The sequence below is a fragment of the Vulpes lagopus genome, chromosome 6 (assembly GCF_018345385.1).
Source record: "Vulpes lagopus strain Blue_001 chromosome 6, ASM1834538v1, whole genome shotgun sequence".
In the NCBI taxonomy this organism is placed as follows: Eukaryota; Metazoa; Chordata; class Mammalia; order Carnivora; family Canidae; genus Vulpes; species Vulpes lagopus.
Window position 1 is genome coordinate 76135891 of NC_054829.1, and position 27073 is coordinate 76162963.

General features: G+C 37.6%; 1 protein-coding gene across 2 annotated transcripts; it reads right to left on the reverse strand.

Moving 5' to 3' along the window:
• Window positions 1–184: 184 nt before the first annotated feature.
• On the reverse strand, window positions 185–25939 carry SDAD1 (SDA1 domain containing 1). 2 transcript variants are annotated; one of them, XM_041759368.1, is made up of 22 exons: window positions 25702–25939; window positions 23533–23637; window positions 23012–23110; window positions 20859–20969; window positions 19285–19356; window positions 19103–19203; window positions 17841–17898; window positions 16957–17031; window positions 15554–15655; window positions 14930–14999; window positions 14163–14266; window positions 12022–12079; window positions 10886–10944; window positions 10044–10120; window positions 9795–9892; window positions 9615–9691; window positions 8824–8950; window positions 6739–6833; window positions 6412–6602; window positions 6218–6302; window positions 5223–5384; window positions 185–1028 (listed from the first exon to the last, which is right to left on the reverse strand). In XM_041759368.1, the coding sequence occupies exons 1-22, from the start codon at window positions 25789–25791 to the stop codon at window positions 981–983; spliced, it is 2064 nt and encodes a 687-aa protein (XP_041615302.1). In that variant the 5' UTR covers window positions 25792–25939; the 3' UTR covers window positions 185–980. The 2 variants fall into 2 exon arrangements, with proteins under 2 accessions (XP_041615302.1, XP_041615303.1); XM_041759369.1 differs by having other exon boundaries at window positions 23012–23183; window positions 25702–25722.
• Between the last annotated feature and the right edge of the window lie 1134 nt (window positions 25940–27073).

Genomic DNA, 27073 nt, shown 5'->3' on the forward strand with positions numbered 1-27073 from the left:
CAATTTTCTCATCTACCACAATATGATCTAGGAAATCAAAGGCAAAAACATCAGACTACTTCCAAACGCAATGACTTGCAAACAGAGAGGCTGACCATGGCTCTGTGTCCCTTGAAATCCACTCAGACATGCTTAGGGGAGGGAGCCTAACACGGCACTTAACACACACAATAGTACCTATCTGAGATTAGGAACCTTTTATTGAGATAAAGCAAACAGCAAGCTAAAAATACTAGAGCATGAAGACAGGCTGAGGAAACCAATCTGATTTCTTATTCCTTTATGGTGGCCCAAATGACGAACTAAAGACACTCTAAGATTCCTATTTATACTTAAGGCAATTTAAAAAGCGAGGTCTTAGCCAAAAAGCCTGTACCTGGCATTCAAAAAAATATGTACACTTTTTTGGATGGACTAAATTAGACCTAAATTGGCGACATAAAATCTGTACAGCAGGGACCTGTTTTTTAGCAGGTAAGCCTATATACAAGTAAGAATCTCTTACTCTTGTAACATTGTCCTGTTGAGAAAATGTTTAACTCTTATGCCCTGTAGAAGCCTCTGTGACCCCAGAGAAGCACAGACCTATCTTTACTAGAGAACTATTTACACTGCACATAAATACACATACAATACACATCCGCCCCCTCTAATTTGCCAAATAGGCTGTGAATGCCTTCTGTGAGGGGTGATGGCTCATTCATTTTTATATCTACAGTGACATTTAGTAGGCATCCAACAATATTTTTCTTTGCATGAATGCTAAACAAAAATGCTTTTACAACACCACTACTGGTTACATTCCAAACATTCCCATTACCCAACTCCAAAACAGAAATACTAAATTGCTACCAAATTTACTGTGTTTTTCACAATATGGTACCTTCAGGACTTTTTAATGTAAACATGCTTGATAACTAATTTTCAAAATAATGATACAAATTTAGCATTCTTCTTGGAATGGAAGACTTGCTCGGAGGTTACTTCATTCTTTTTCTCTTTTTCAAAAGTGCATCTCGTAGTGCCAGCTGGAACGTAAGAAAAAAAAATTCTAAACATGGGAAGTTTTGGGTATCCCATTATACCAACAGAATCACTAAATCAACAAATCATCCCGAGATTATTAAGTGTGTGTGTATTGGATACTAGTCCATGAATTCTCAAGCACCACTTTGATTCCTAGAAATTTTTTAAGATCTCTAGCTTTTGAATTTCAACAAGGTAAGTGTTTTTTGTTTGCTTTGTTAAAGCAGTTTTTGGGGTGGAAGTCACCTGATTCTCTAGCTAAATGTTCAAACTATCTGCATTTTATGATTTTAAGGTATTAACTCCTTGTCTTTATTCATATCTGGGAATTGGTACATCTTTGTAGATAGTCAGAATAGCTAAGGATTAAAGGTATAAAAATTAACAAGTTCTTTTTTTTTTTTGTTTTTTGTTTTTTTAATTTTTATTTATTTATGATAGTCACAGAGAGAGAGAGAGAGGCAGAGACACAGGCAGAGGGAGAAGCAGGCTCCATGCACCGGGAGCCCGACGCGGGATTCGATCCCGGGTCTCCAGGATCGCGCCCTGGGCCAAAGGCAGGCGCCAAACCGCTGCGCCACCCAGGGATCCCAACAAGTTCATTTTAACCTAATTTGTATGGCTGAAGAAGTATTTCTCAGACTCATCTGTCTTATTCTCTCATCTGCAAAATATAAAACCATAGTACCTGCTCATATTGTTCTATACTGATTAATCTAAAAAAATACAAAACTCTAGAATAGTCAAGGCACATGGTAAAAACTATGTTAGATAATGATGTTATAATCCAAGGTTACATGGGTTTAGTTCTGCTTATTAAACTTTGTAATAAAGCACAAGCTACTCACTACTCTCACACAGATCTCTCAGTTCCCTTCTCCCTCCATATGTCACCCTTTGTTTTTTTTTTATTTTTTTTATTTTATTTTTTTTTTATTTTTTTTATTTTTTTTCATATGTCACCCTTTGAACATAAGGAACCAATATATTCTCCTTCCTCTTCCTTTACCTTTCCAAAGGTTTCACTGTAAGATCCTCCTCTCTTTCTCTGCCATATGCTTTACCTTCCTTTTCTAGTCTCATCTTTTTTTATATTCTATGAGTATATTCTATAAATTTGCAGTAAGACCCTATGTACACTTTCAAGGCGTGTTAAAGTATCACTGAGGGGGGCAGCCCCGGTGGCGCAGCAGTTTTAGCGCCGCCTGCAGCCCAGGGCGTGATCCTGGAGACCCTGGATCGAGTCCCACATCGGGCTCTCTGCATGGAGCCTGCTTCTCCCTCTGCCTGTGTCTCTGCTACTCTCTCTCTCTCTGCATCTCTATGAATGAATAAATAAATAAATAATCTTTAAAAAAAATAAAAATAAAGTATCACTGAGGGGTATAAGGGGTATGAAATGTGATGCTTTCTCAGAGAGGGCTTAAGGTGCACGAGCTAACAGAAAATATATACTGGTCTCTGCCACTGGTTCCTGGCACAGAACTCCTAAAAGTGGTAATCTCCTAAGTGATAAGGGCATCTTGTTTTAATAGTTGTCCTTGACCCTGTCCCTGACACAGGGCTCCCCAAACCCCTGTAATTCCTAAGTGATAAGACCACCAGGATAATCTTTTTTTTCTAATGAGGTAACTAGGTGGGCTGCTGGATGGGGGCTGGCCCAAGAAAGACCTTGGATTTTGGGCAACCCCCACCCCCAAGATACACATTTCTCCAGAAGGGGAAAGAGGCTGGAAATGGTATTAATAATTGATCACGCCTATGTGATGAAGCCTTCAAAAAAACTCCCTTTACTGTGAGGTTCTGAGAGCTTCCAGGTTAGCGAATACATCTACACCAGGAGGGTGATGTATTCCACTTCTGTCCACAGGGACAGAAGCTTCTGCATTCAGGACCCTCCTAGACCCTGCCCCTATGTATCTCTTCATGTGGCTGTTCATCTGTATCCTTTATCACATCCTTTAATAAACTAGTAAATTTAACCGTTGCCCTGAGTTCCATGAGCAGCTGTGGCAACTTAATGAAACCTAAGGAAAGGGTCACTGGTCAGAAACACAGGTTATCACCTGGGCTTGTGACTGGTTTCTGAAATTTATGTGTGTGTGTGCAATCTCATGGGACTGAGCCCTTAACCCGTGGGATCTGACACTATCTCCACAAAAACAATGTCAGAATTAAATTAAATTGTAGGACACTTAGCCAGCATTACAGAACATTGCATGTATAGGGAAAAAAGACTCTACACATTTGGTGACCATAAATGTCAGAAGTGAAGTGCTCTGTGTGAATAGCAAAAGAAACACACAAAAGTTGGACTGAAATGGGTTTTTCTATTTCAGAATCACAGGTCAGTTTGGGAGATGCTCTAAAGTTGCACGTCCAATACAGTAGTCACTAGTTGCATGTGGCTTCTGGACATTTGAAAAATGGTGAGTCCAAACTGAGATGTGCCACAAATGTAACACACACAGTGGATTTCAATTAGTTCAAAACCAAGAAGGTACAGCATCTCATTAATAATTTTTATACTGATTGATTACATATTGAAATGATACCATTTTGGATGTACTGGGTTAAATAAGATATAGTGCTAAAATTAATTTCATCTCTTTTTGCTTTTTCATTCTAAAATTATATATGTGGTTTATATTGAATTTCAATTGGGGAGTGGTAGTCTAGAGTGGAGAGAATAAGAGAAAATTAGAAACCTAGAGTCAAGTTTTGTAACTTAGAGACCTTAAAGAAAATATAGGGCAAGGATACATACTAGAAATTCTGATTAATTTCAGGTTCCAAATGGCAAAAAAACTACACGACAAGGGAAAACATTCTTGAGCCAACAAATGCGTATGTCTAATGAACTCTTACTCTTAAATAAAAAATTCTTTCATCTTTGAGAGAGAAGTTTCATGATTCAAGGATTGCTGGCAAGGAACAAAGCAAGGCTTCCAGATCACGCCAAAAAAAAAAAATCTCTCCAAAACAACAGAGGAAGTATGGAGTAGGGTCGGTCACAAAATGTAGCAAAACCACAAAAACTTCATAATGAAGGAAGGAAAAAACCATGGTGCAACTCAGTGGTTACTATTCCTCAACCCTAAAATCTTATAAAGGTCTGCTGAAGGATAAGCTAATGGACTGCATCAATTCAACTATGAATTTAAGTTGAATTGATAAAATTCAGATATTTATTTATTATGACTTATTTATGTAATTTAGACAGGAGGAGATAGTAGGGGTGGTGGGGGAGAAGGGGCAGAGGAAGAGAGAGAATCCCAACCAGACTCCCAATGAACAGGTGGGGCTTGAGAGTATGACCTGAGCGGAAATCCAGACTCAGATGCCTAATAAACTGAGCCACTCAGGCAGCCCAAAATACAGATATTTAAAATCTGAAATGGCACCTTTCTTTTCACCTCAATTTTAACAATCTTTATTCAAAATACAGGTCACTTTATTATTTACATAATGTTGCTGGATACAGTTTAGGAACCAGAAAAATGAAATAAGCAGACAGGTAGATTTTAAATGGCACCTTAATTCAGTTAATACTGCCTTGGTGCCCCCACAGATGGAATATTGCCTTGGAAAGCTGGCCATTAACATTCTGGTCTGGCAGGCTCATCCTTGGCTAGCAACTTAGAAATACTGGTATATTCTTGGACTTGACTTTCTGGCGATCCTTCAGAATACATTTACATATATTCTGGTATACTCCCCATAGATAAAAATATGAAAACATGAATTTATTATAATAAATTACTCAAATAAGCAAGCCAACTGAGCAACACAGGACTACACATCAAAGACTATAAATAGATAAAATGATACTCCCAAAATCTTTAAACATAAAAGCTTTGCAAAAGAGCATGTAAGGAAGGATCATGTTATGTTTTACAGATGCAACATCAATAATTTTAGCAGAGGGAAGACCTTACAGACCATCTTGCTTACACTCTTTTAGTTATAGAGGAAGAAAATGGACTCCCCTTTGGTCACACAGCTGAATCTCAACCACGTCAAATATATAGTTTACATGTCCTCACCACTTTCGACCTCTCCATGCTCTCCCAATTATGTTCCCCATTAATCCTAAGACACACATAACACAAGGTCCTGAAGGTACAACTGTCTTAAGAGTAAAGTCTTAAAATGACAACAGTATTCTAACCAATCAAGCTTCAAGTTGAACTCACCTGCTTTTCTCGGAAGGAACGCTTGTTTTTTGACCGGACGTTATGGCTATATCGCATCATCATAAAGTTCTTCTGTTTTTTCTTCTCTTTATTTGTGGAACTGGAAAATGGGTTCATTTTGGTTTTCTTCCTCACAAATTCTTTTCGGTCTGTCTTTCCAGCCTATTAAGCACACACACAAAAATACTTCAACAGTTATCTAACCCACAATTGTGTCTCCTCTATGCTAGGCATTCCTATGGATGCCAAGGACAAAAAGATGGAAGGAACTCAGTCCTTGCTCCCCAGGAACTCACTCCAGGCAAGAAATGACCATGATATACTGTAATGGGGCAAGGGAAGCTCAGTGGAAGAAAATGGCTTAATTCAGCCAGTCAGATCAGAGGAGCTTCCTAGAAAGGGAGACTGATGAGCTGTTTTTGGCAGGATGAAGGCATTTGTGGTGGGAGAAAGGAGGGGAAGGGTAGAGCAGTTCAGAAAGTAGGATAAAATATGGGAAGGTGGTGAATAACGAACATGGATTTTTAAATTTATCTAAACACGTTTCAGTACAAATGGAATGCACAGGGTGATATGAAACCAGTACGGGTTGTGCCTAAAACAATAAAGGTATAGACAAAGCTGAAAAGCTAGGTGGTTGGAAATGTGAGAGATGCGCAATCACACACAGCCACAGCACCTTACCAGAGGCTTTTCTTCAATGACTATAAACATTCCCCTGCTTTCCTAATAACTTGGATAAATGTACTGAGCTTCCCAGATACCAGAACATGTACTAGTGTCTTTCGGTGTTTTGGATGATGGTTACATGGCTATCAACTTGTTAAAACTCATCTAACAGAACACCTAATACCTGTGCATTTTATTCTGTTAATTAAACCTTTACTTAAAACATCAAAATAAAATACTGCCATTCTGTGGCTATTCATTTTATTTCATTTTTTATCTTATTTGCTTTTTGTTTGAGGAAACAGAGAATAATAAGCTTCACTTACCATTGCTGTTGCTAGTCTTGTCTCCTTGTCAGATTTTGGCTTTTTATGAAGGCATTCAATGTCCCGAAGAGAAAGTAACTCACCCCTGGGGTGAAGAACAAATATAATATGAAACTAGGGTGGAATTCCTTTCCCTAATACTTTCATCATCATGTGAGCTGACTAAAGAAGACCTGGTGTATGTGTTGTTTTACCTGGGCTCCTCATCACTATCTATTTCAATATATTTCCTCTTCTGGGCTTTCCCTGGGGTAGCGTCGAGTTCTTTCCTCATTTGGGCTATGCGGATTTTCTGGAAGTCTTCCTGAGTTAGAACTCGGCTCGTGCTAATGGCTGCAGCTTTGGCTTTCCGCTCCTCCATGGGCATCCTGTTGAGCTTCTTGAACTTGAAACCACACAACAAAAGTTTAGCTCAAGTGATAGCATAGCTCCCCAATAAAGCCTAGCGTAAATTAGGTCTTAATAAACATCAGAGTTTATGCAAGAGTGATGCACTTGTACAAGGAAATTTCAGGACTTACTATTTCTTGCTGCTCTTCATCAGAAGAATGATGCACATCAACCCACTCACCATCAGCATCTGCCTCCTCACTGAGACTGGTACTTTCCCACCCATCTGTGAGAAAAACAAGAGATAGTACTATCACTTTATGTTGTGTACTCATAGTAAGTTGAAATAAATCAAGCAAAAGTAAAGTATCAAAGTCAATGGCGTTCTACTGACCAAGAATTGAGCAATATTTATTGTTAAATAAGCCACATCAATTTAACTCATTTATGGAATGGGAAATAAGCACTGACTATGTGTCTACCATGAGCTAAAACCTTATAATTACTTTAACTCTCATTACTCAACAGAAGAGGAACAGACCCTATAAGTTAGGATGCCTACTCTACTGCTAGAAAATGTGGCCTACAATGCACACATTTATGAAAATCATGTCTGAGCCTACAGCTCATGTTCTATCAAACCACGTACATGAAAATAGCACCTAGACATTTACCTTGGCCTCACAGCAAATGTCTGACAACTTGTCTAAGTGTATTTAAACATGTTTCTTGAAACTAGTCAGAAAGTCATTCAGAGAACTGAAGTCGAATATTCTGGATGTGAAAGAAACTTGCAGACACCTCAATGAAGAGGCAATATAGTTCTTAATGAAGTCACCACAATAAACTTTTAAAATTACAGACACTTCCAATTTTTCAGTTAGTCCCCATAAAGTGTTTCAGCTTTTCAGTATGGTGTATACACAACCACTCCTGCTGAGGCCCCAACTCTATCTCTAGTCTGGTATCTTGCTATATATCCAATCCTACATTGTAATAGTTTCCTGAATCCTTCAGGGCTTTGCTCATAGTTTGCCTGGAAAATCTCCACTATTCTACCATTCCTCACTTATTATTTAAGATACAGCTCATGGATCAGCATCTACAAATCCTTTTTTTTTTTTTTTTTTTTAGATTTATTTATTTGAGAGAGAAAGAGAGCATGCGAGGAGATGGAGGGAGGGACAGAGAAAGAGAAACAAGCAGACTCCCCAAAGATCGGGGAGTCTGACACAGGGCTGGATCCCAGGACCCTGATATCATGACCTGGGCTGAAACCAAGAGTCAGACACTTAACTGACTGAGCTACCACACTCTGAAGTTTTTGAACCTCTGAGGTACATCTGACTTCTCTCCTGCCCTTCTTCACATTACTCATTATATTAACAAAACTTTTTTTTAATCTTTTTTTTTTTTAATTTTTATTTATTTATGATAGTCACAGAGAGAGAGAGAGAGAGAGGCAGACACACAGGCAGAGGGAGAAGCAGGCTCCATGCACCGAGAGCCCGACGTGGGATTCGATCCTGGGTCTCCAGGATCGCGCCCTGGGCCAAAGGCAGGCGCCAAACCGCTGCGCCACCCAGGGATCCCTTAACAAAACTTTTTAAAGCATTATCTGTGAGCTAGCCCCTGACAATGTAAAGATGAATGGTATGGTTCTTGCCCTTGAAGATCTTTCATAAATAGCTCAGCATTTCAATCATAAATCCTGGTAACACTACTGCTAAGCTATTTATGAAAGATCTTCAAGGGCAGGAACAATTCATCTTTATATTGGCAGAAGCTAGCTCACAGGTAATGCTTTAAAAAGTTTTGTTAATATAATGAATGAATTAGTAAGAAGATAGGACTCCAGCAATCAAGGTAATAAAGGCTAACCCTGGAAATCAGAATGGAGTTTCTCAAGCATTCTTCAATATGTTCAACAAGTCTTCTCCTTCAACAAGGAGAATCTTGGAGGGTTGCTTAGGACTGATCCTCATTGTTTTTTCTAGACAACAAACAAAAAAACCATTGTCTTGTCCAAGTGCTCAGCATGCTCTTGGTAAGGGGCAGCTACCCTGAGGACATGATAAGACATTAACACTATAATGCAAGGTCCCTAAGAGCAGGAACCATGCCCATTTTGATTCCCAAAGCTGGTAATAGTGCTTGGCATATAGTCCTTGCTCAATAAATATCTGTTGAATGAATGTTCAATCAGCATAAAGATTTCAAGGTAAATCCAGTATAGGAGTGATTTTATCTTGAATAATGGTGAAATGAAAATCAACCTTCAACATTTTCAGCATTCTCTTCTTTTCCAACTTCTAGAACTTCTGCTCCTGGAATGTAATCTTTAGCATCTAATTCTCCATATTCTTGCACTCTTGCTTCTATGGAGGCCTCTGTAGGCTTGCCCTAAAGCAAAGAACATTGTTTTGTTTTAAAGATTTATTTGAGAGACTGCACATGCACAAACATGTGTGCAAGTGGGGGGGGGGGGCAGAGGAAGAGAACCCCAAGCAGACTCTCTGCTGAGCATAAACAATGCAAGTAATCAAATGACAAAAACACTCCACTTCTGCCTTGGGTCAAAGTAAATCCCTCAGCCAGAACTCTGCCTACTATTTTCTTTCTTCTGATTTGATCAGGAAACAGGGAGTTAGTAGAGAACAATGCTCCAATTCTCAAGTTTTGAGATCACTATCTCTCTCTGTTACATATACACATTTCTCTTTCTTCCCAATTCTAAAGAGGTACTATCTGGCTGAGGAACAACCTGTTCAAGACTGGCATCAGTTATTGATGGATCTCTGGAATTCCAATCTGTTAACAACGTTAAAAGCTTTCAAGATTAAATAGCCTGATAGGCCTCTAAGACTCAGTCAACATCAAAGAGTACATGCCAACTACAAAATAGTTAAGGCAATGGTATTTACTTCAATTGTATTCTGAGCTTTAAGAATAAAATTAGCAATACTCTAAGTGGAAGCTTTACAAATGCTGAAACTCATACTGTAGGAAGTTGTTCTCACCTTCTGAGATCCGAACCTTTGGATCAACATATGCATGTTTCACCTACCCGGAATTTCTTCTGCAACATCTTAGGATTCAGTGTTCGGAAGAGCTGAATCAAAGTTCTAGCAGACATCATCACATCTATAAAAAACACCTTTAATTAGAAACTCCAGAGCAAAGAGTCTATTGAGAAAAAAGAGTCATTTGATATTCTTTGATCTACAGAGAATAACATGCAACTTACTCTTATCTCTGTGTGTTTTATACTGAGCTAGGTCTTGGAGAAGTTCTTCAGTCATGGCTAGAGGACATCGAGCTGTTATCTCTTTTATAGCATTAATTCTAAAAAAGGAAAATGAAATTAGAAAGCCCAAACAGCAATCTCAGATGGTTAAATCTAAGAAAGTTTCCTAAAAAGACTAAGAATTGGGTTTCATAGGGTTTCTAGGGTCAACTGTCCATTAAAAACTGCCTCTAGGCACATTCTACATACCCTACTGTCATGACCTCCCCAGAATTCTTGTCGGTGACAAAATTGTTGGCCACAGTCATTAGCACTGACTGAATGATCTGAAATGGAAATAAAAGAAAAGGGATGACTGCTGATAAAATGTCTCTACCTACCCAAACACTTGAGGATGAAGGAATAGTAAACTATTCAACAGTAAACTATTCATCTTCAGTTTGGGAGTTGGAAGGAATAGACTGAGGAAGACAAAAATACTTTGGGTTTCAGTCTTCTTGACTATCCTTGGATTGAATTTTGCTTTTAATATTATTTTTCAATATGGATTTTAAAAATTGCTTTGACCCAGGACAATCCCATGTTATTTATTTTATTTATGTTTAAGTAGGTTCCACGCCCATCATGGAGCCCAGGGCATGGTTTGAACTCATGGCTCTGAGATTAAGATCTGAGCTGAGATCAAAAGTTGGACACCTATCCAACTGAGCCACCCAGGCACCCCTCCAATGCTATTTTAATCAAAGAAAGGAATTATGAGCTTTAAACAATAACCACTATAAAGATTTACTGATAATTCTTTAATTTACTAATATTTTTGACCTAACAAAAGATTTAAGCAATTAAAGTCAGAATTCTCATCAACTTATCTAAAACGAAGTTTACTTTTCCATAGTAAATGTTTTTTTTTTTTTTTTTTTTTTTTCAATTTCTGTAACTAAACTGCTGTGTCTATCTCCTTAAGAGTTAGTGTCTCTTCTCATTTTGAAGAAAGAGGGGCAGGGGGCAGCAATCCCTGCAGGAAAAGCTACCATGATATACTTAATAGTGGCACTGCTATGCAGACAAAAGTAAGGTTTAAGAGTTCTCACCTCTGGGGGTACTAAGTGATGAGATGCTTGGGCAGCAAACAGAAGGATCTTTGTTACTTCTAAAAATATAAGAGATCAGAAAAATCATAGTTTATTGTGGTGTCTCTCAGGACTATAGCAAACATGGTAAGCACGTTCTCACCTTATGCTACTGCTGCTTACTCCACCCAGAACAGCCAATCCCCAGAACCCTGCATGGCTCACTCCCTCATTTCCCTCAGGTCCCTGCTCAATTGCTGCCTTGTCAAAATGTCTTTCCTGACATAATCTAAACTAGATCCTGCTCCAGTACTCTGTATTATCTTTATTCTTCCTTTTTCCTCAAAATATGTATCTTCACCTGGACACTGTACACAGAGCACTCTCTGGCTCTCCCTCCAGAATGTAACCTCTATGAAGGTGAGGACATTGCTTTACATTTTCTGTGGAATTCTTAGTGTCTAACTCAGTGTCCAGCCTAGAAATCACTAAATAAGTGAAGATCTTCAAACATAAATATATACACATGCTCTCCTTTCAAAGTGGCAGTATATATTAGGAATAAGGCCTCTGGCAAAAGAAGTGAGGTGAATCCTACTTTGCCATTTATTTGCTGAGTGACCCTGTTCTTTTTATTTCTACATCTCATAGGATTAAAGTGGGGATTTGATGAGATGACATTTGTAAAGCACTTATTAGCACATCACATGGCTCATGTTAGGTATTCAACATGTTGGGTTCCTTCCTATCTTGGTTCAAGTTTAAAGGCAAAAGCAATCATCTCTTCTTTCCTGCTGTTACATTGTTTTTAACTGAGAATACACACGAGGGCAATGATAACAGTAAGATAAAATTCTGGTATCTATTACAGTTACAGGTCAGACTTCTTTTTTAGAACTTTCTACTTGTTTATGGTATTACAAAAAGACATGCTTTAAGAATCCAGCTTTTGTCTTCCAAAAATAACTGTTTCTTAAAGTTGATAAGCAGAACAATTAACCCATGACAGACAGTGGAAAAGAAAACATAAGGGTTTCCCTCTGCTTCTCTGAAACAGAGCACACTTTACTCCTAACTCTTTGCCTTTAATAATTCCAAAACAAAAGGCATGGATGGTTATTCTAACCCAAGTTCACCAAAGGAAGTGGGAAGCTTACCTCTTTGGTGGGGCTGCAGAAATCTTTGTACGAAGGGATAGAAGTTGAAGAGAAAAAGCTGTGGAAAAAAGAATGCACAGACTTTTATTTATGTAACTCAAGCTGTAGAGTTTTATTTCTCCTTAACGCAATTTTATCACCAAGCTCAACTAACTAGGGGCCACTTTTTACTTTTGTTTTCCTCAACAAACATTCATTATTCAATGTGCTGTATTACCCAAGGAAAGGGAGGCTGTGTGGCTGCCATTCTCATGGTAAGGAAGAAAAACGTACATGCAGAATAAACCAGGGGGAAAAGAGGCAACCAAAATGTAACATTTCTACTTTTAAAATTGGTGTGGCTACAGAGATAACTTTAAGCCTTCAAAGATAAAGAGGATTATAGAAGGGATAGCAATGATATTAAGGCTCCAAAGCAAGGGATAAAATAGTAACTCAAAATCTAAATAAATAACACCTGGTATTATTTAATCACCAAAGCCCCAACAGTTCTCATTTCATTACTGGACACCAGTCCACAATCACACTCGATATACTCCAAGCTCTATTTTTGACAGAGAAAACACTAGCACTCTGGAGTCTACCTAAATAAAGGTGACAGCATCTAGTTATTAAAGAAACTGTATTTTTTTTTTTTTAGTTGTAGTTGACGTATATTATATTAGCTGCAGGTTTTACAGCATAGTGATTTGACATTAATATACATTACAAAACGTTCACTGAAGCAGCTGTAATCTTTAACAAGGAGAGAAACTTTGGAAATGGACTGGTCCTTCCCAAAGTTCAACATGTCAGAATCAATTATTTTTTCCTATTTAGCCACAAAGCAAAACCATGATCATACAAGTAATAAGGAAGATTCAAGTTCAATATAAAGATGGATGCTCAACTACAGTCAGTTGTGAAGCTCTAACATCATTTCTATCAAACCATGCTTAAATTACACATCACTTTTGCTTTCCTATCAAGCTTAAATTCAGGCCTGACATGATATTTTTGCACAAATATAACATAAATTGACCTGGTAATCCTGCTGTGGGACTACAGCTCATGGAGAAAAAATATCTTATTCTTTAAGATATTAAGTTTTACTTAGAAAAAGGGGACAAGTGTTTTCACTCCATATACTTTCATTTTTAATTGAATACATGTTGACACTGTTAGATTTTCAGTAAGCAAGCTTATTTTATTTTTTTTCTTTAAATAAACTTTTTGAATGGGGTACCTGGCTGGCTCTGTTGGAAGAGCATGCAACTCTTGATCTTAGGGTCACGAGTTCAAGCCCCATGTTGGGCATGATTACATAAGAATCAATCAATCAATTAAACTTTAAAAAAATAAAAAAATCTTTTGAAGAAAGCAATACATTTAATGACATACAGAGCAGCACGTCTCCAGAGCAAAATGATACAGAACAACCTTAATGGCCATTTCTTCATGGCCTCATTTTTTGGAAATCTCTTTTTCTACAATAGCAGTGAGTCCATGAGTATGTGCGAAGTTTCCACTATGTACACACTATACAGATATATATATATATAGATAGATAGATATACACACACATATGTACACATATCTGTGTGTGTAAATATACATATATATAGTTGCAGGTTTTACAGCATAGTGATTTGACATGTGTATATATATATATATATATACACACACACACACACACACACACACACACATAATACCACCAAAGATCTCCTACAATTTAATTCAAAATGAAATAAATGACCAGAAAATTCAGCTTTGCAAACACTGATAATCTCCTACCAGATGTCTGGAAATCAGGAAAGCTATAAAGGAATAAACACACTGCAAAATGTAGTAATAGTCAATAAAAATACACGGATTATGTTGGCTCAGAAAAATGTATATGTAAAACAACTAGAAAAATAGAACACAAAATAGTCTGTCCATAAATTGAATATATGTACAATTTAACATCCATACTTACTGATAAAAAAGCAAAGTGATAAAAATTGCTATTTTGGAGTGAAAGATTTTATTCTTCTATAAACTGTATAGGTTTAAATAGTTTCGAGGGATAAAATTAAGCCACTGTTCTACCTTATTGGCTTTCCTTTCACCAAGAATTCTAATATTCACTAAAATGAGAAACATAATGTATTTCAAACCTCATGAATGCCCACCAATCTGGAGATGAGGTTCATGAGCATCATTTTCACCTCAAACCTCTCCGTAGAGCTCTCTAGTTGTTTTAATAATTTTTCTGCAAAATCTGGAAAGAAGATCAAAGAAGTACACTGTGTAAGTCCATGGTCTGTATGTATAACATTATCCAACATGTTTAGAGAAGGGCAGTCATTAGATCAGTGACTGTGTACCTGGAATCATTCTGCTGAACCAGGATGTTAAGAACAGCAGCATCACAGATGAAAAGATTCACACACAGGTAAATGTACTTTCAATGGTGCCCAAAGTTAAGTCTTAGGATCTCCAAGATTTTTAGCATCAACATCTTGAGTGACTGATAGGAGCTCCACTTAACAGTTCTCAGAGCCTTGCTTCTCAAAGTGTGGTCTGCAGACCACTACCAGCTGGTAGCTTGCTAGAAATATAGAATCTCAGGCCCCCACCCCCCAGACCTACTAAATCAGAATCTTCACCAACAAATGAGTATCAATTTTTCATTTACTCAAGCACAATGTCCTACCACTACTGTGTTGTTAATGACATGAAGTAAAGAAGTATTCTTCCACATTTTTCTTATTTTGCTGTGGACTGGGAATTATAACTTCAGAACATAATTCCCCCAGGCTACAATCAACTAATAACAACTAAACAATTACTGGTTGTCTATTAAGTGCTACGGATCTTATATTCCCTGGTCACAAGCAGAGATAAAGCCAAAAAGGAATTTGGGAAGTCATAATTATAATACCTTGGGGATCATGAATCAGATGAATAGCTGAAAAGTTAAACACCTCTGGTTTCTTCTTCTTTTTTTGTTTCTGAAATAAAACGAGAGGAAAAACATTTACATTACGCCACACTACTGGGGAAGGTGAACCTACAACAAATTTGTTCTCAAAATCTTTCAACTAGAACTAAAGGTGGTTTTAGTCTTTTAACATTAAACCTCAGTAATGTTTCAGCACATAGCACCTGTGAGACTGCAAGGAATTTAGAAACATAAACTATACAAAACAGAGAAGGGCCAAATTAATGAGTTTTCAGACTAAGCATTACAGAATATAAAATGTATTTCATTGGTGTACTCTTCTGAGAAGATAAGTCTAGCAAAAAATACCCTAATATAGGTCATCTTGATCAGAACAAGTGAAAACTGAATTTAATCAAGTTAATTTATTCAAGTCACAGATTTTGTTAGAACTGAAAACATTTCATCATTAAAAAAAAAAAACAGTACTTAAAAATTTATCACACATTTCTAAGTCTTTCAAAAATGTCATTTCTTTATTTCAAATTCTAAAGAGCTTTTGTTAAAAATTCCATATTCTGTAGTCTAATGATTCCTATCTCATCTTCCAGGTATAAGCCTCACCTTGAGCACTTTCATAGCCTTTTCCAACCTTTTCTTGTTTTTGGAGCTTTTCTTCCCCGTGGCATATTGCACTAGGAGGTCTCTTGCTGTTGGTCCTTCATCCTGAAGAAGAAACTACTTTGTAAGCAAGGAAAATCTGCATAGAAGCAAATAGTAAGTCTTTTAAAGTCTTTTTTGTACTTACGCAATCACTAACAAAAATGAGTATGACTTCAAATTAAAAAAAAAAACTTGCCTACGTGTACAAAGATTTTCACTGCAGCACTGATTTTTGTCTTTATATTTTGCTTTATATCAAAGTATAGTATATACTTTTATCAAAGTATAGAATACAATTTTGTTTTTATTTGAAAAAAACTGGAAACAGTATCATTAGGAAAATGCTTAAGCTATATAATACATTCATATTCTGAAATAAATAGAAGTTAAAAAAAAATGATGTATGTGCTAATAGAGGACGACCTAACTGCATTGGTATAATCTATATATATGACACAAAAAAAATCAGGTTGCAGCATAATACACATCTTATTAATGTATACTTCAAAGATCTAATATACACACACAACAGATACACACATCCACATATAAATGGGAAGCGAATGGTTATCTGTGAAGATGGAACTGGGGAGTAGAAATAAGATAGGATCAAGAAGACTTTAATTTTATCTATAGTATCTGTAAATTTCTGGCAATAAGAATATATTATTCACACATTATTATTATTATTTTAAGATTGTATTTATTTATTCAGGAGAGACACACAGAGAGAGGCAGAGGCACAGGCAGAGGCAGAAGCAGGCTCCATGCAGGGAGCCGACGCAGGACTCGATCCCGGGTCTCCAGGATCACATCCTGGACCAAAAGCAGCGCTAAACCACTGAGCTACCTGGGCTGCCCTTCATACATTATTTAATAACATTATTAAAAAAGCTTATTACATATTCCAGTATTCTTGTTACCAGAGAAAAGGATTTTTTTATTTTAGTAAAAAATACTTTTTAATAAAGAAAATTTCATGACATCATTTTGCCTTTTTAAAGATGTCACAATATTATTCCTCTCCTTCTCTAAATACTATAATACTGACATCATCTCAAAAAAATATGCTGGTGGCAATTTTCATTCTAAGTTTAATATAGTGAGTTAAAGGTATAGCTTTAGAATGAAGAACAAGGCTAAATGAATCTTTTATTAGTTCTGTAACCAATCTCAGCGAATGTTAAGTGAAATTCTAAATAGAATAAAGTCTCAGCATGGCAGAACACAATAAAGGACAAAGGTATCATGCAAGTTTCTTTCTAACTTGAGAAGTCATGGATTTTATAATCTGTACCAACAGTAATAATGAAATCAGATAGACTACTGTAAAGTTCAGAAGCATCTATGGTTGAATGTTTAACCTCGGATTCTGAGTCGCTGTCCTGTTTCTCCTCTTCATCTTTCCCAAGGAAAAATGTCAAAGCAGCAACTAATATCTAAAGACCAATAATAACAAAGTTAATCACTTATCCTGGCTTACAACGAAGAATAAATACTTTTGTTTATGTATTATTCACGCACAGAACTAGGATCCGAAGGAACAAAATTAGACTGGTGGGATTTGGATTCATTTTTCTCAAGAAATTTTTTCTAAAGATTTTATTTATTTGAGAGTGTGCGCAAGAAAGAGAGCACCACTGTGGGTAGGGGCAGAGGGAGAGGAAAAGGGAGGCTCCCTGCTGAGCAGGGAGCCCAATGTGGGCCTTGATCCTGGAAACCTAGGATCATGACCTGAGCTGAAAGCAGACACTTAACTGAGTCACCCAAAGCCCCTCATTTTTCCTAATTAAAACATAATGTTGTCATAGCATTTTTTGTCCTGAAAGTATATATAATTTAAAAAGTTATTTTTAGATAAAAACAGCCAGGCTCTACATAGTTATCCTTTAAATAGACTGCCAGGAATTTCTACATCCCAACCCAAGCTCTGAAAAGTGACACTGAAGCCTTTCTAACGGAAAGTCAAACACGTTCTTAAATTTCTTTCAGCTACGCCTGGGCCCTTAAAAGAATAGTCAAACACTAAGGCTATCATTTAATACAAAGCATTTAAAAAACTCCTAACTTTGGCCCTTCTAAAGCACAGGTGAACCAGGAAAGCAGCCTAAACACAGAGAGAGCTTTACTAAACATGAACTGCATGCCCATACAGTCCTCTTCTTCTATGCCCATCTTCTTACACCTTCCATTTGGAGAACTGGGACTACTCAAGACAGTGCCTTCACATAGCCCTATAGACACTCACCTTGGTGACCTTAGAGAAACATGCAGTTGTGATCACATTGACAGTTTTGGCATCATTCCTGGGGTAAGACAAATGAGTGTTTCAAAGTAAATTCATTCTATTGCATTTCATAGCACTGACAATGGCACAAAATAATATATATTTCCAACATGTTAGACTCCATAGTACTAAAAAGTTGTGAGTTGCAATAAGTAAGTAAATAAACAGTCATGGGTTGCTAAAAAACACCACAGATCACTAAATTGTCAACCTTAGGTAAACATTTAATTCAATATTAGCCCAGCCTATGTCAGAAAATTATGCAGCCATTTAATATGGATTTTTTTGAAGAATTTTTAATGACACAGGAATCTACTGAAGACAAGAGAAACAAAAAATAGAAACTTAATAGTATTGCAAAATTGCAACCATATTTAAGAATTCATGTTAAAGGGGGCATCTGTTAAGTGGCTGGCTCTTGATTTCAGCTGAGGTCATGATCTCAGGGTCCTGGGATCAAGCCCCATCTGGAGCTCAGGGGGAGTCTGTTTGAGGATTTCCCTCTCCCTCTGACCCTCTCCCTGCTTTGTGTGTGCATATGCTCCTCTCTCTTTCAAATAAATAAATCTTTAAAAAATTCACATTTAAGAAAAAGCAAGAAAATATCATAAGCTAACAACAGTGATTGATTATCTCTGGGTGGTAAAACTATCAAAAAAATTTTTAAAAAAAACCACTTTCTAGCTTCTTCCAATTTTTTTTTTTTTTTTTTGCAATAAGTATTACTTTAATAGTAAAAAATAATAGTGAATAAGAAAAGCAAAAGACACGAATTGGGAGCAAAGTACCAACAAATCAAAGTTTATAGAATGTGATACTTTATATACATGGGATAAACTAATGTAAAAATCTTCAAAGTGACAGAGTAGAAAGTGCACAGAATTCAGAGTCTGATACCTGGATTTGAATTTCAGCTCTACCCTTGACTAGCAACTAAACTTACACTATATGAACTTCAGTTTTGTTACCTATGAAACAGGGAGAATTCCAGATAACCTGCATTATATTGTTCTAAAGGTTGAATGAGGTATTATGAGGTGTAAGTGGCTCAAGAAATGGTAGCCAATGTTATTAGTTTTTGGATTGCTCTCTATTTTTAATTCCAACTTAATCTATAAGAGAAGTATATTAAAGAGCGCAAAATCCAGAAAATATTTGTGTATGTACTCTGTAGTAATGGGTCTTCTTCTCAAGAGACAAATACATATATATATATATATTACCAGATGTTTCTTCTGTAGAGTTCAATCATCACATCCAAAGATATCTTGGCCGCAGTTGCATTGCTATCTCTTAACATGGTGTACATGAAATTCTGCAACACCTAAAGAAAAAGAGGAGAAAGAAGACAATATGATACATTGCTGGTACATGCTGCAAACATGGAAAACAAAAGGGTACTTACAATATTCACTTTATTGTTCTTGTGTTTTGCATTTATATTCTTGATATCAGTGACAATATGTGTGTATAAAGTCTGAGGAAAAGAAACAAAAACATACAAATATTAATTAACATTTCTAACCTTGCTCAGTTTGGAGCAAAGTACAAAAGTATGGGAGAATTTAATCTTACCTACTTTTCATTCTATAACAAGATACTATAAACAAAACAAAAGCAGCAGCTAAAATACAAAAGGAAAGTTGCCCTGAAAATGTTAAACAAAGAGCTACCATATAACCCAACAATTCCACCTCTAGTTATATATCTAAGAAAAATGATAGTTCCAAACCAATATCCACACAAATATTCACAGCAGCATTATCTGTAATAGCTAAAAAGTGGAAACAACTCAACTGTCCATTCACCAATGAATGGACAAAATATGGCATACTCATATAATGGAATATTATTTGGCAACAAAAAGGAATGAAGCGTTGATACATGCAATAACATAGATGAACCCTGAAAGAATGATGCTAAGTGAAAGAAGCCAGACACAAATATTATGTATTGCGTGATTCCATTTATATGAAATACCCAGAGTAGACAAATCTATAGAGGCCAAAAGTAGACTGATGGCTACACAGAGATGGGTAAATGGGGAGTGAATGCAAATGGGTACGGGGTTTCTTTTTGAGGGGAGATAAAAATATTCCAAAATTGATTGTGGTGATGGTTGCAAATTCTGTGAATATACTAAAAACCACTGAACTGTATATTTTCAATAAATGAATTGCATGTGAATTATATCACAATAAAGTTATTCAAAAAAAAGGAAAGTTGCTCCATTTACTTAGCCCCCACCTGGTATACAAATAACCACTGGTGCCCAAAATATGCTTCCACAGACAACTTTTATCCTACAGTTAGAATCAAGAAGTTCACAATTGCTAAAATCAAGTGGTGGCAGTCTCTCAACACTTGGGAAAAAGAAAATTTTTTTAAGTTAATAAACATAAGCTTAAATTTTTCTTCCTTAAATTTCTTTCACAAACCTTCGGCTTCTGGTCTTACTTATAAAAGCAAACACAAAATCACAGGGAAATATTTAATAACAAAAAAAAGTGTTTTGGGAAATAGTGTGGGGGCTTTTACAGCTATGAGTGTCCAGTCTGTGCTCTGATTTAGCTAGTCAGTATAGCACAGTTGAAAAAGGCACGGGTTCTGGAGATACAATACCTGGGTTTATATTCCTGCCTTCCCACTAACATGTCCCATGATTCAGGGTATCTCATTCTACTTCTTTGTGCCTCAGCCTTTTCATCTCTAAAATAATGATAACAAAAAACCCTAGTGCATTTTATGAGTAAATAGATGAACATCTAAGAATCTCTGAATGGTACCTGGTAAAAAGTAAGCACTCAATAAATGTTATTAGCTATTAGCACTATATTGCATGCACACAAGTGTTGTTTTTTTTCCTGTTAAAATTATTTTTAACTGTATCCAATAACATCAAGAATTCAATCTACAAGTTTAATGTCACTGCATGGAAAAGTGAAACATAAGGGGGGAAAAAGCAATTTTGCTCCTTACCTTTCGCAGAAGCTTATCATGGCAACGCAGAAGTTCAAAGAAAAGTTCTAGCAAACTTGATGGATTGATGAGATTCTTATTTCTCAGCAAGATCAAAGCTTTGCAAAATGTCTAAGGAAGAAAAAAGAAAACATACTACTATATGATGATGATGAAATTAAGATGAGAAAAGGGAGTATGTATATCCCAAAAGAGTGTGGTATCTTCTACTAATTAGGCACTATTCTGTGCATGAAAACAGAAAGTCATTGTCTGTCATTGCGAACCTTACATGGGAGTGGGGTGGAAGAGGGGATAGAGGAGCAAGGAAGCATGTAAACAGGGTATCTCAGACATTGAAATATATCATGAAGAAAGTAAAACAGGGTAATATAATTGATACACAGTGACTGAGGAAGGGCTACATATGGAGGCCAAGTGTCTCAAGATAGGACAAACTCCTACTGTGCACAATGAATGCACAAAGATAAGAAAGGTGAGGTAACAAGAACAGAACTGAAATCATCAATCTGAATTTGTGACCTTATAAGGCATTCCTTAGCAGTAGTGTTAGTACCATCAATCACCTAACAGTATTTGTAGCACTCCTGCTTACACCAACTTTCATGAGTACCCATATCACCCAAGGTTTGGCTTCTACTACCATTCTCCATTAATGGAACAGGTAATCCTTGGAGAATAGCTGATTCTCAAGTCTTGGGGCACGAAAAGGAGTAAAAATGGTTTTGGAACTATTCCGCCAGAATGTAAGGATCTTTCAAAAATATAAGGAAGGGTCTTTGCCAAAAGGACTGAGAAGCTCCCACTGGCCAAATGATAATAATTTGAACAAAAAATAATAAATAATGCTTTTAAAAAAAGAAATGAATAAAAAGGACTTAGGTACATGATACAGTTGGTTAAATGTCTAACTCCTGGTTTTGGCATAGGTCGTGATCTTAGGGTGGTGAGATTGAGCCATGTGTTGGGCTCCATGGTCAGCACGGAGTCTGCTTACAATTTTTCTTTCCATCCCCTCTGCAAGCTGTCTCTCTCAAATAAATAAATCTCTCTCTCTCTCTTTTTAAAAGATTTTATTTATTTATTCATGAGAGAGACACAGAGAGAGGCAGAGACATAGGCAGAGGGAGAAGCAGGCTGCCTACTGGGAGCCTGATGTGGGACTTGATCCCAGGACCCTGGGATCACAACCTGAGCCAAAGGCAGATGCTCAATCATTAAGCCACCCAGGTGCCCCTCAAATAAATAAATCTTTAAAAAAAAAAAAAGGCCATAATAAGGTTACAATGTTAAAGAAAGAGAAACACAAGAAAATCAATTTTATTGATTTCATTAAGTAACAGTTAACCTATATAGGTATTTTGTTTCTTCCATTAAGAAACACAGTCTGTTCTATCTGTGTTAAGCAGGAAAAACTTGGGAATGATTCAAAAAGTCCTGGGAAAATAATAAATACACTAAGCAGAAAGCCCAGCAGTTGTTAAGGACTAGTGGTTATCACAATTGCCAATTAAAAAAGAGGAATGTTAATTACACAGACTCAATCCCTTGTTTCCCAGCAAAGGAAATATCCATTAATTATTTTTAAAAACCTATTAATCATCATTAAAAAATCATATAAAGAAACATACACTCATTTATTTATTTAACAATGCATGCAGGGATGCCTGAGTGGCTCAGTGGTTGAGTCTCTGCCTTTGGCTTGGGGTGTGATCCCAGGGTCCAGGGATCAAGTCCTGCACCAGGCTTTTGGACCTCTGGGTTAGTCAGGTACCACCACTATTTGGCTGGGAGGACAACCTTTTAGGTGCTAGGGCTCTAGCAGAGGGAGAGAGACAAGCAGACTCCCCACTGAACAGGGGCTCCATCCCAGGACCCTGAGATCATGACATGAGCTAAAGGCAGGCATTTAACCAACTGAGCTACCCAGGCGCCTCTAAAAATAAAATCTTAAAATACTGGAAAGAAGTAGATCACGTAGGGACTTATAGGCCATGTTAATAAGTTTGAGTTTTACTCTAAATATAAATAGAAGCCATGGAAAGATTTTAAGGACAGGTGACACATTCTGATTTACATTCTAAGAAGATATTTAGCTGAGGCTGTTCTCACATAAACACAGCACAATATATCAATCCCAATACTGAACCTACCATTCGAAGATCTGGATCCAAGACAGTGTGATTGTAGGAGAGAAGATCTTTCAGCTCTTGGGGAAAGTTACTTAAATGTTCTGGGTAGCAGTGACCAATCTGTAACAAAGCAAAGGTTCTTCTGAAGTTTCTCTTTCTCTCCTATAATTCATATGCACATATATATGATGTTCTGCAAAAGGAGAGTAAAAGCCTGTTTGATAGAAATAGATGGTTTCAAATAATTTCTTTTTATTCTACATGCTAATTTCTCTCACCATGATTTAGAATCTGCTCTTATAATGAATTTGAAAAAGAACCAAACAATCTGAAAGTTTTGCTTTGGTTAGTTCTGCAAAAAGCTCCAGTGAAATCTAATTCAGCTCAGGGAGAAAATAAAATTTGCAACAAAGAGGAAACTTAAAAAGAAATTTTAAATTACGTTTCCATTCCTGAATGGAATAAGGTTGGGTATTACTGGAAAAATATTCTGCAAACTGTATGAAACAATTAGTTTTTGTTTTACTCAGAAATCATCTTACCTGTGCCATAAACATCACTAGCTCTGCCAGTTCTTTGCTAGGTTTATTTGGTTGTAATTTAAAAATCTCCACATTGGATTCGTAGTGATTATACTGCTGTAGAAACTGTAGAAAAATAAAATTTAAGTCGGTCACATTCTATTATATGACTTTCTCAGTAAAGAACAAGAAATTACTTAGTACACATCTCTGATAGTCCCATGGAAAAGGGGAATTGGCAAAAGTGTATAGAAATATCTTTCCTTTACCTGCATTCTTCAAAAGAAGTTTTGAAAAACGTGGACACATCACTGGTAATCTAAAGACCCATTCCTTTATCATTAGAAATGTAGGTGGTATGGTATAAGGAACGTTAAGAAAAGAGTCAAAAACTCAGATTCAATATATAGAGCACTCACAGCAGCAGAAAAATATAGGTCAGAAAAAGAAAATATCACAACTATGTAAAACTCTCCAGTCAAAATTACCCTCTTCCTTTAAATAATGATTAAGATTTTATCCTGGAGTTCTAGATAGGATGTATCAGCAGCCAAAAGCAACACACAGCAATAACGATAATAGCTTACACTTATTTAGCACTTGTTGTATGTTTAAGTCATTACATACATTATTTCACTTAATTATACTTAATTCTAACAACAACCCAACGATCTAATGTTGGAACTCACCTCAGTTCCATGCCCTACATCCACTCTCCAGCCCTAGACCACAGCTTTAAATTGTGAGAGAGAGACACTAGGGGAGTATTATTTTTAAATATTTATTTATTTACTTTTAGAGAGAGTCAGAGAGACCATGGGGGGGGGGGGGGGATAGTGGGGGTGGGTGGGAGGCAGGGTGGGCAGAGGGAGGAGAGTCCTCAAGCAGACTTCCCTCTGAAAGGGGAGCCCTGGCAGGGCTCCAACCCAGGATTCTGCAATCATGACCAGAGCTGAAATCAAGAGTCAGAGGCTTAACTGAGCCACCTAGGCACCCTGAGAATCAGTATTTCTTTATATTAGCAGTCCTAAGTGGTTCAGTGCACTCCAAATTCATGTCTCCAATGCCTTGTATCTGTGTTTAGTTATATAATAGACATTTTAAACTTAGCATGGTCAAAAAACAACTCCAACAAAACTCTTAGGCCTCCAGCTTTCTCCAAGAGCGTCAAGAAAAAGACCTACAACCCCTACACGCTTCAGTTAAGACCCTGCTTCTTGACTCACACTACCATTGACAGGAATGAGGAGAGGGCCCTAGAACTGGGTGGCAAGTTCCTTATCTCACTTCTTCCCCATCTTATTCATGGTTCAGCCACAACTACCTGTCTTGAGATTTTGAGTACTAGTATCACTAAACCCCTTGTGTTCATCAGTCACCACAAACGTCCAGGACTCCCAGGCCATCCCTCATTTCCCTGTCTCTAATCCCCAGACCAAGGAAATCAAGAACTCTTGGGCGGGGCGAGGGCATCACACTTTTTAAAGTAGCCCAGTCATTCCGATGCTCTATGGAAAACTGTTTCTCTCCTGACACTGCCGTCCCGTTTTCTTCCGCCCAGGAAACGCCCTTTGTTCCTTGTGCTACTTACAGAGCACAGGCATCCCTCCAGACTGGCACCTTTTCCAGCTCCATAACTGCCCCCACCGCCAGCTTGGAATCTTATGCCTGGAGGTCCGTTTCCGGCTCTTGGAAACAGGCGTCAATGGAAGGCATTGGCGCACAGCTCCTCAAGTGTTACCGACTTACTCAACTTAGGGGTTTCTGAAAGCAAAAGGCTGAAAAATCTCTGCGTCAAGTTGGAGTTTGGGGAGAAGGCCATTTGTCTCTCCGCCTCTATGAGGTCGGGAGATAAACCCTAAAGCAAAAATAATAATAATAATAATAATATATATATTTTTATGGATTTTTTAAATAAAAATAAATAATATCTATCTATCTATCTATCTATCTACCTACCTACCTATAAGGGTCTTTCCGTGGCAGCTGGGACTACAACGTAGTTTAGAAAATCCAAATGGCACTAAGTTTCCATGAGGTGGGGAACCAACTCTAGGACATGTCTCTTCCTCAACCCTTCGCTCCTCCCTAGGGACACCTGAACCCAACCGGAAAATCTGCCAGGATCCCAGCTCCACTCCACACCTCCCCCCAGCCTCTCGCCGCGCCGCGCCGGACTCCCGCTCCCACCTCCTCGACGTAAGCTGGCGGATCCCGCTTGATCAGATTCTGTAACTGTGGCAGGTTGCTGGGCAGCTTGTTATTGTTTCTGTTAGACATGTTGGTTGCTGAGTGGCTCGCAAGAAGCGGTCTGAAGAAGCACCTCACCGCTAGCAAGGCCAGCAGCGTCGGCTACGTGTGGGACTCGTACTTCCGAGAGCGACCGGAAACAGCACGTGGGAGGCTCCGCAGGCGGCGCCATCTTGTCTCCTGGAGGGGCGGGGGGGGGGGGGGAGCGGGATTACGGGAGCCTGAGAGTGTCAAATTTCTCCCACTGCCGAAATGTTCAACAGCGGTTTACACGAGGTTTGTTTTGTTTTCCCTCTCTGGCAATCTTTGCTCTTACCTAGCGTTTCTGAAATCTGAAATGCAAATTTTTTCCCACACATATTAGTTATCTCATTATTCTGACACTCCTATGAAACAGATAAGGATTATTGCCTAAGAGCAGAAACTTTTTCCTTTGGGAGTGGATAGCATTATGCTATTTTAGAGTGGGGGCGGGGGAAGAGCGATGAGGTGCGTAAGTTACTCTTTTACTATAGCTTTATTTTTTTTTTTTAAGATTTTATTTATTTATTTATTCATGAGAGACACAGAGAGAGAGGCAGAGACACAGGCAGAGGGAGGAGCAGGCTCCATGCAGGGAGCCCCACGTGGGGCTCGATCCCAGGACCCCGATCACGATCACGCTGAGCCACCCAGGCGTCCCTTGCTATAACTTTAAATGCCATTTGTTTTGGTTGTTTCAACCCACCGTGACCCATACTAGGGAAAAGGGTGTGGCCTGGATAAAATATAATCATGCTGATTGATTTAAAATGCAAATTAATTTGTATTTAAAGGACAAATTGTTAAAATCTTTTAAAGGATGTTGTTATAATCTTTTAAGTATTCTTCAGACAGAGTTTTAAAATCAGATGCGGGTTATTCGAAGAGAATACATTTCTACAATTTCATGGTGTGCAAAAGCAAGTGTGATGAATGAGTGAATGACTGAGTTAAGGTGTTGATACAAAAATATGCCTGATCACTCACTCTGCCAGGCACTGTTCCAAGCACTTCACTTGTATCAACTTATTTAATTCTCAGAAAAGCGCTCTAAATTAGGTACTATAATTATCTGCACTTTACAGAGGAGGAAATAGGCTCAGACAAATTGATTGCCCAAATTCATAGCTGGTGTGGGAGCTGGGGTTTCAGCCCAGGCAGTTTTGATTGTAACTAGATGGAAAAAAAACAAAAAACAAAAGCCTCATAGCTATCTATCATCTGGTAACTGGTCTGGCATTAATAGAAGGGCAGTGGTATTCTTCTGCTTAAGGTAAACAATTTTAGGTGC

Coding starts and splice junctions, on each gene's coding strand:
- SDAD1 (XM_041759368.1), bottom strand. CDS start 25,791: ATGTCTAACAGAAACAATAACAAGCTGCCCAGCAACCTGCCACAGTTA. Junction 17,899..19,102: donor CTCTACAGAAGAAACATCTG/GTAATATATATA, acceptor GTCTTACCCCAG/GAATGATGCCAAAACTGTCA. Junction 10,945..12,021: donor TCTGCAGCCCCACCAAAGAG/GTAAGCTTCCCA, acceptor TTATATTTTTAG/AAGTAACAAAGATCCTTCTG.